Raw genomic sequence first — 9,967 nt, 5'->3', positions numbered from 1 at the left:
CGTTCACTTAGTCTCCATTGACATCAATAAATGGCTAAGTGAAAAATCCTGGAAGTTAGGATTCAGCTCTTCATAAACTTAGTCTGAATCTTCTGCGCAAATCATCCATTGCTTTCAACACTCTGATTTGCACAACGTTTAAGTTGTCTTAGGATCTTAGGTCAGAACACGGTCCTGATCAGTTCCCTATGTAGAGTTTGTTGACATAATTTGTGCAGTACTGTGTGATTTACTATAACCCCCTCTTTTTTTACACCTGCATTGGTCAGTTTCTAGGTAAAGGATCTTTCAGGGGTGCAAGGCGGAGCGTCTCACTTATAGTCACATGCTGGTAACAAACGTGTCCTCGAAAGATAAGCCTATCCGAATCACTGTCACTCCCAATGGCCAATCATACTAATCGTTCTTGGATCTTTCACTGTAATTGATATGGACCACACTGGTGTAACGTCATCTAGTAGTGTATTCTTGTCATTTCTAACTGTTTAATAAGCATTTGACAGCAGTTTTGTTCAGGTTCTCTTGCATATCTTCAGGTACTCAAAATGCTCTCGGTTTTCTTATAGGTTTTGATTATTGACACGCAGAAAGAGCAAATAGCTCTCAAAAGCATTTGATTATGAATGATGCAGCTGAACAGCTCAATGCACTGAGAGAAATCAGTTTCAGATGAGAAAATTCACCCCAGGGATTAAAAGGTGAACGTGTACTTTAACACCCTTCAAGATCACTAGACTTCTGCCCTGTCCAAACAAGACTTCTACCCTGTCCAAACAAGACCTCAGTACCCTGTCCAAACAAGACTTCTACCCTGTCCAAACAAGACTTTTGCTGGCCCTGTCCAAACAAGACTTCTGCCTGTCCAAACAGGGTAGTTTCCATTTGTAGGGTACTGGGTTGATATTAACTCTTAATGTGGTTGCATTGAGCTCTAGGGAGAATACTGCTGTACCTGAAGATATACAGGGAATGTCTGTTTTAACAATTGTGTCCAATATCAAATGAAGGGTTTAACAATAGTAGTAGTAGGGGATCTGTTTCGATAAGTGATGGGAAGCCTGTTACCAATTGTTTTCTCGAAGAGAATTTCTGAATTCTCATGACTGAACTAAGACCATTGGCAACAGGTTTGAATACAGTATTTAACCTTAAAATGGGACAAACGACAGCTCTTTGGTGAAGGTGTTGGAGTTGTTGTCAATGTGGAGTTATTTATAATAGCCTATACATGTATTGAGGATAAGCACTTCAACTGAAAATGTGAAGAAGTAGCTGTAATGTTACACGTAAGTGATGATAAGCCTACCATACAATGACTGAGCGAGCGCAGAGAACATACTGTGGAGAAATAAGTAGGCCTGGCTAATGCCTGTTCATAAATGCTTGTGGAATGCAGCCTGACCGCAGCTCCTACAAAGTCCTCTGTTTTTTTTTCTCCCCCCTCCCTTTTCTTGCCTCCTCCTCCCCCTACTCCTTCACAAAACAACATGCAGGGAGAGCTGCCCAACTCCTCTGTCGTGATGTCGATAATCCACTCAAACACCTTCTAAACTGCATAAAAATAATCTCTGGAGTGGTGCGGAGGTGATGAGTGTTTGCTAGATTAGCTTTTGCAGCGACCCTGTTGCTGATATCCTGTCTCTCCTCAATGACAACCATGTGTTAGCCCACCATGCGTTAGACCCTGTGTGTTAGCCCACCATGCATTAGACTCTGTGTGTTAGCCACCATGCATTAACTCTGTGTGTTAGCCCACCATGCATTAGACTCTGTGTGTTAGCCCACCTGCTTAGACCTGTGCGTTAGCCCACCGACCGTGCGTTAGCCCACGACGTGCGTTTGTCCACCACATTGTTAGCCCACCGCGTTGTTAGCCCACCGCGTGTCTGGCACTTCAGAGGTCACAGCTGGAGTCCCTCCGCTTCCACGTATCATCTTTTGACACACCTCGAGAGCCTTAGTCACTTTTCTTTCCCCCTAGTCACTTTTCTCTCCCCCTACTCCCTTTCTCTCCCCCCTCAGTCACTTTTCTCCCCTCCTACTCCCTTTTCTCTCACCCCTCAGTCACTTTTCCCCCCCTCAGCACTTTTCTTTCCCCCCAGTCACTTTTCTCCCCCCCATAGTCACTTTTCTCTCCACCCTAGTCTCCTCTCCCCCCTCAGTCACTTTTCTCCCCCCAGTCATTTTTCTCCCTCCACTCCCCCACCCCCCTTAGTCACTCTGGTTTGTGCTTCCAAACGTGAAGTAACAGGTTTTTGGAAGAACAAAAACGCACATTCTTTAGTTAAAATATATCTATCACGAGTCACAATTTAAACAGTTGCACATGTTTGTGATATATCCCAGACCCAAAACCAGTATCAATGTCAAACCCAGTCTCTGACTAAATCAGCTAGTTGACAAAATATACATTATATTGCCATTGTTAGTCATTCTGTACTGTAGCTGCATTAGCTAGCCCACCACATAACCTTGTAGAATATCCTTATATTACCTTTGGAGGGTAGAGAATGCCGTTATGTTCCTAAAGTCCCGACTTGTGGGGTAGACACAAAGACCAACAACTAAAGGCAGGATAGAGTTGATGATCGTCTTTAGAGCCACCAGGCTTGAATCTCCCCTCCTCCCCAGCCTGGATGGGTTATACTATAGTATATTTAGGTTTAAGCCAATGAATGTGAAGTGCTCTGTCACAAATGGCACCATATTCCCTACATAGTGTACTAAGGCTCTGGTCAAAATAGTGCTCTATGTAGGGAATAGGGTGCTATTTGGGACGTAGGCTTAGCTTGGCTTCTATGGAAGAATTCTTGGAGGCCACTTCCTGAGTGGCGCAGTGGTCTAAGGCTAGCTGTGCCACTAGAGATCCTGGTTTCGAGTCCAGGCTCTGTCACAGCCGGCCGCGACCGGGGACCCATGGGGCGGCGCACAAATTGCCCTGCGTCGTTGGGGGTTTGGCCGGAAGGGATGTTCTTGTCCTATCGCGCTCTAGCGACTCCTGTGGCGGGCCGGGCGCAGTGCACGCTGACACGGTCGCCAGGTGTTTCCTCAGACACATGGTCGGCTGGCTCCAGGTTAAGCCTGCATTGTGCGGCTTGGTTGGGTTGTGCGGCTTGGTTGGGTTGTGTTTCAGAGGATGTACGGCTCTCGACCTTCGCCTCTCCCGAGTCCTTACGGGAGTTTGCAGCGATGAGACAAGACTGTAACTACCAATTGGATACCATGAATAGGGAGAAAAAGGTGTACATTTTTTTTTCAAAAAATAATCCTCAGAGGCCATTATATGGAAGGTTATAGATAGTAGGGTCATCAATAGGGCCTTCTATTCACCTTTGTGCAAAACTGGCTACCACTGAATTCAGGTCAGACTGTAAGCTGTGGTGTGTATGGCAGGACAGATTTTAAAACTGGAAAAGTCTCTAATTTTCTCATTTTGTAAAGGCATTTCTCTAATCTCTTTACTTAATTTAATTTGCCAAAATAGACCTTAACATTTGAGTACTCTTCCTGAAGAGGACAATTCTCTTCCGAATAATTAAATTGATCCTAATTCTTACCAAAATAATGAAATGAGTGCATTGTTCCATAGTTCACCCACAATCTTTTCACCCTATATAACCTAGGTGTCACACTGTTTCTGTTCTCAACAATGCTATACTGTCGTCTTCTTTGCTACGACAACAACAACAAGTTAACTAAAGCAGAAACAGTCTGGTACTCAGGCTAAAGATACTCACAATGAACCACAGTCTCAATCAAAACAGGGCCTCGTTTATGGGCCTGGTATGGAATCGTCAAAATTATATTTTCTCTTTCCACTTAAGCATGCCTTAATTTACTTTATGCTACATGCTAACAAGCATGCTAACTAGCCTGTGTCATCCCTGCCGTTCTCAGGACATGCTTATGCAGCTGGCTAAAGCCGTGGCTAACGCCGCCGCCGCCCTGGTGCTCAAAGCAAAGAACGTGGCCCAGAAGACGGAGGACTCTGCACTCCAGAACCGCGTCATCGCCGCAGCGACCCAATGTGCCCTATCCACCTCCCAACTGGTGGCCTGCACCCGGGTAAGAGAACCCCAACATCTTTACCAACCACTAACCATCTATTGTCCCATGTTTGTCATTTAGACTTGGGCGGTATACCGTTTACAGGGGTATTTTTTAAACTCCTCCCCCTTTCTTACCCCTATCTCTCCCTCCCCTTTTCTTACCCCTCTCTCCCTCCACTTTTTTTTTTACCACTATCTTTGCCTTTGCTTTTTCTCTCCTTTCTCCCCTTATCCTTTTTTGTCTTACCCCTCTCCCTCTCTCTCCAGGTGGTCGCTCCACCATCAGCTCCGGTGTGCCAGGAGCAGCTGATTGAGGCAGGCAAGCTGGTTGCCAAGTCGGTGGACGGCTGCGTGGATGCGTCTCGGGGCGCCACCGGCGACGAGGGGCTCCTCAAGCAGGTGGGCGCCGCCGCCACGGGCGTCACCCACGCCCTCAACGAGCTCCTGCAGCACATCAAGCAGTACGCCCACGGAGGCCAGCCCATAGGGCGCCACGGAGAGGCCACCGACCGCATCCTGGACGTTACGAGAACATCTTCAGCTCCATGGGAGACGCCGGTAGGCTGGGGGATGGGAGGGGCGGGGCTACAAGAGGTCAAGGGTCAGCAGTCATATTGGAGTGAGATAGCAAAGATGGTGGATTAAAGATGTCCCACTCATGCCTTTTACCATTGAAGAAAATGGTCACAGTTCAGGTCTGCTTAAGGGGGTGGCTCTCCCATAGGCAGCAATGCGGTAGCAGCTGGGTCTGGTCTGCTTAGTTTATTGACTGTTATGAACCTGAAAAAAGGAGCGAGTGAGATGTCTCTGGAGTCTGCATCTCAAAATTGATCCTGTTTGCAAAAAGCAATTTCAAATGTTTGTCTTATTTCCCAAAAGCAGTACAAAAAAAAGTCTAATTTGACATGTTTTAATATGACAATATGATGAGGAAGTGGATTGTTTGATAACTTTTGTTGGTAAAATACTCCCTGACTTTTAAGTTTTAAGAGGTTTATTAAAGGAAAGATCCAAATGCTGCCTCTCCTACCGTTGCCTTTTTCCTAGTGCCAGAATCAATAAAGGTTAGATGAATAAATGAGGATTTAAACTTCAATAAAAACTAGATGAAAAATTAGGATTTAACACTTCAATAAAAACTAGATGAATAAATGAGGATTTAAACATCAATAAAAACTAGATGAATAAATGAGGATTTAAACTTCAATAAAAACTAGATGAATAAATAGGATTTAAACTTCAATAAAACCTAGATGAATAAATGAGGATTTAAACTTCAATAAAAACTAGATGAATAAATTAGGATTAGACTTCAATAAAAACTAGATGAATAAATGAGGATGAAACTTCAATAAAAACCTAGATGAATAAATGAGGATTTAGACTTCAATAAAAACTAGATGAATAAATGAGGATTTAAACTTCAATAAAAACTAGATGAATAAATTAGGATTTAAACTTCAATAAAACTAGATGAATAAATTAGGATTAAACTGTATGCCTGCGCTTCTCTCCAGGTGAGATGGTGCGTCAGGCCCGCATCCTTGCCCAGGCCACCTCGGACCTGGTCAACGCCATCAAGATGGACGCAGAGGGCGAGTCGGACCTGGAGAATTCCCGCAAGCTGCTGTCAGCCGCAAGCTCCTGGCAGACGCCACGGCCAAAATGGTGGAGGCTGCCAAGGTCTGTTCCACATGAGCTACTGTTCCCATCCTGTCCCCGTTCCACCAAGGTCTGTTCCACAATGACTACTGTTCCCATCTGTCCCCGTTCCACTAAGGTCTGTTCCACATAGCTACTGTTCCCATCCTGTCCCCGTTCCACCAAGGTCTGTTCACATTGAGCTACTGTTCCCATCCGGTCCCCGTTCCACCAAGGTCTGTTCCAATGAGCTACTTTCCCATCCTGTCCCCCGTTCCACCAAGGTCTGTTCCATATGAGCTACTGTTCCCATCCTGTCCCCCGTTCCACCAAGTCTGTTCCATATGAGCTACTGTTCCCATCCTGTCCCCGTTCCACCAAGGTCTGTTCCACATGAGCTACTGTTCCCATCCTGTCCCCCGTTCCACCAAGGTCTGTTCCACATGAGCTACTGTTCCCATCCGTCCCCCGTTCCACCAAGGTCTGTTCCACATGAGCTACTGTTCCCATCCTGTCCCCGTTCCACCAAGGTCTGTTCCACATGAGCTACTGTTCCCATCCTGTCCCCCGTTCCACCAAGGTCTGTTCCACATGAGCTACTGTTCCCATCCTGTCCCCCGTTCCACCAAGGTCTGTTCCACATGAGCTACTGTTCCCATCTGTCCCCCGTTCCACCAAGGCTTGTTCCACATGAGCTACTGTTCCCATCCGTCCCCCGTTCCACCAAGGTCTGTTCACATTGAGCTACTGTTCCCATCCGGTCCCCCGTTCACCAAGGTCTGTTCCACATGAGCTACTGTTCCCATCCTGTCCCCCGTTCCACCAAGGTCTGTTCCACATGAGTTACTGTTCCCATCCGGTCCCCCGTTCCACCAAGGTCTGTTCCACATGAGCTACTGTTCCCATCCTGTCCCCGTTCCACCAAGGTCTGTTCCACATGAGCTTACTGTTCCCATCCGGTCCCCCGTTCCACCAAGGTCTGTTCCATATGAGCTACTGTTCCCATCCTGTCCCCCGTTCCACCAAGGTCTGTTCCACATGAGTTACTGTTCCCATCCGGTCCCCCGTTCCACCAAGGTCTGTTCCATATGAGCTACTGTTCCCATCCGGTCCCCCGTTCCACCAAGGTCTGTTCCACATGAGCTACTGTTCCCATCCGGTCCCCCGTTCCACCAAGGTCTGTTCCATATGTAGCTACTGTTCCCATCCTGTCCCCCGTTCCACCAAGGTCTGTTCCACATGAGCTACTGTTCCCATCCGGTCCCCCGTTCCACCAAGGTCTGTTCCACATGAGTTACTGTTCCCATCCGGTCCCCGTTCCACCAAGGTCTGTTCCACATGAGTTACTGTTCCCATCCGGTCCCCGTTCCACCGTTGAGGATTTATGAGCGTGGCTGAAGGAATGGAGAGGCCTCCTTTTAGGAGCTGTGTGTGTGTGTGTGTGTGTGTGTGTGTGTGTGTGTGTGTGTGTGTGTGTGTGTGTGTGTGTGTGTGTGTGTGTGTGTGTTGTGTGTGTGTTGTTGTGGTTGGTGTGTGTTGTGCATCGGGATGGGAACAGTAGCTCATGTGGAACAGACCTTGGTGGAACAGGGGACCGGATGGGAACAGTAACTCATATGGAACAGACCTTGGTGGAACGGGGGACAGGATGGGAACAGTAGCTCATGTGGAACAGACCTTGGCAGCCTCCACCATTTTGGCCGTGGCGTCTGCCAGGAGCTTGGCGGCTGACAGCAGCTTGCGGGAATTCTCCAGGTCCGACTCGCCCTCTGCGTCCATCTTGATGGCGTTGACCAGGTCCGAGGTGGCCTGGGCAAGGATGCGGGCCTGACGCACCATCTCACCTGGAGAGAAGCAGCAGGCAATACAGTTTAAATCCTAATTTATTCATCTAGGCGCGTTGGTGGCCATGCGTAGACCCTCTGCTGCCTCCCTCAGTCTCTGCTGCTGCTCCTCACTGTCCGGGTTGGCGGCTGCGCCTGCACACACATCAGCACGTTAATGTCACAAGTGGGATATGAACCCCGGTCTCCCGCTAGGGAACCAGCATCATAACCATTAGACCAAGAGGATATTCCACCCGCATGCGAGCACACTGAGGAAGTTGCTAACTAAATCCTCAATACAGCAGACTTAAACTTAAATAAGACTAAACAACTATTTTTTTTAAACACAGAAACGATGCACACACACACACACACACACAAACACACACACACACACACACACACACACACACACACACACACACACACACACACACACACACACACACACACACACACACACAACACAACACCACACGAGCTCCTAAAAGGAGGCTCTCCATTCCTTCAGCCACGCTCATAAATCCTCAACGGTGGAACGGGGACCGGATGGGAACAGTAACTCATGTGGAACAGACCTTGGTGGACCGGGGGACCGGATGGGAACAGTAACTCATGTGGAACAGACCTTGGTGGAACGGGGGACCGGATGGGAACAGTAGCTCATGTGGAACAGACCTTGGTGGAACGGGGGACAGGATGGGAACAGTAGCTCATATGGAACAGACCTTGGTGGAACGGGGGACCGGATGGGAACAGTAGCTCATGTGGAACAGACCTTGGTGGAACGGGGGACCGGATGGGAACAGTAGCTCATATGGAACAGACCTTGGTGGAACGGGGGACCGGATGGGAACAGTAACTCATGTGGAACAGACCTTGGTGGAACGGGGGACAGGATGGGAACAGTAGCTCATATGGAACAGACCTTGGTGGAACGGGGGACCGGATGGGAACAGTAGCTCATGTGGAACAGACCTTGGTGGAACGGGGGACAGGATGGGAACAGTAGCTCATGTGAAACAGACCTTGGTGGAACGGGGGACGGGATGGGAACAGTAACTCATGTGGAACAGACCTTGGTGGAACGGGGGACAGGATGGGAACAGTAGCTCATGTGGAACAGACCTTGGTGGAACGGGGGACCGGATGGGAACAGTAGCTCATGTGGAACAGACCTTGGTGGAACGGGGGACAGGATGGGAACAGTAGCTCATGTGGAACAGACCTTGGTGGAACGGGGGACAGGATGGGAACAGTAGCTCATGTGGAACAGACCTTGGTGGAACGGGGGACAGGATGGGAACAGTAGCTCATGTGGAACAGACCTTGGTGGAACGGGGCAGGATGGGAACAGTAGCTCATGTGGAACAGACCTTGGTGGAACGGGGGACAGGATGGGAACAGTAGCTCATGTGGAACAGACCTTGGTGGAACGGGGGACAGGATGGGACAGTAGCTCATGTGGAACAGACCTTGGTGGAACGGGGGACAGGATGGGAACAGTAGCTCATGTGGAACAGACCTTGGTGGAACGGGGGACAGGATGGGAACAGTAGCTCATATGGAACAGAGCTTGGTGGAACGGGGGACAGGATGGGAACAGTAGCTCATGTGGAACAGACCTTGGTGGAAGGGGGACAGGATGGGAACAGTAGCTCATGTGGAACAGACCTTGGTGGAACGGGGGACCGGATGGGAACAGTAGCTCATATGGAACAGACCTTGGTGGAACGGGGGACAGGATGGGAACAGTAGCTCATGTGGAACAGACCTTAGTGGAACGGGGGACAGGATGGGAACAGTAGCTCATGTGGAACAGACCTTGGTGGAACGGGGGACAGGATGGGAACAGTAGCTCATGTGGAACAGACCTTGGCAGCCTCCACCATTTTGGCCGTGGCGTCTGCCAGGAGCTTGGGGCTGACAGCAGCTTGCGGGAATTCTCCAGGTCCGACTCGCCCTCTGCGTCCATCTTGATGGCGTTGACCAGGTCCGAGGTGGCCTGGGCAAGGATGCGGGCCTGACGCACCATCTCACCTGGAGAGAAGCAGCAGGCAATACAGTTTAAATCCTAATTTATTCATCTAGGTTTTATTGAAGTTTAAATCCTAATTTATTCATCTAGTTTTTATTGAAGTTTAAATCCTCATTTATTCATCTAGTTTTTATTGAAGTCTAAATCCTCATTTATTCATCTAGGTTTTTATTGAAGTTTAAATCCTCATTTATTCATCTAGTTTTTATTGAAGTCTAAATCCTAATTTATTCATCTAGTTTTTATTGAAGTTTAAATCCTCATTTATTCATCTAGGTTTTATTGAAGTTTAAATCCTAATTTATTCATCTAGTTTTTATTGAAGTTTAAATCCTCATTTATTCATCTAGTTTTTATTGATGTTTAAATCCTCATTTATTCATCTAGTTTTTAATTGATGTTAAAATCCTAAT

At 47.9% G+C, this 9,967-nt stretch overlaps 1 protein-coding gene across 1 annotated transcript in view; it reads right to left on the bottom strand.

Annotated features, from left to right (window-relative positions):
* tln1 (talin 1) overlaps positions 1 to 9,967 on the bottom strand; it is a 167,067-nt gene that overhangs the window by 131,598 nt on the left and 25,502 nt on the right. The window contains 1 exon segment of the mRNA XM_070442899.1: positions 7,368 to 7,534. Coding sequence (XP_070299000.1) covers positions 7,368 to 7,534 — 167 coding nt within the window.

The sequence above is a fragment of the Salvelinus sp. IW2-2015 genome, linkage group LG4q.1:29 (assembly GCF_002910315.2).
Source record: "Salvelinus sp. IW2-2015 linkage group LG4q.1:29, ASM291031v2, whole genome shotgun sequence".
NCBI lineage: Eukaryota > Metazoa > Chordata > Actinopteri > Salmoniformes > Salmonidae > Salvelinus > Salvelinus sp. IW2-2015.
The sequence above is the reverse complement of the archived record's forward strand: the minus strand, read 5'-3'. Positions and strand labels throughout refer to the sequence as shown.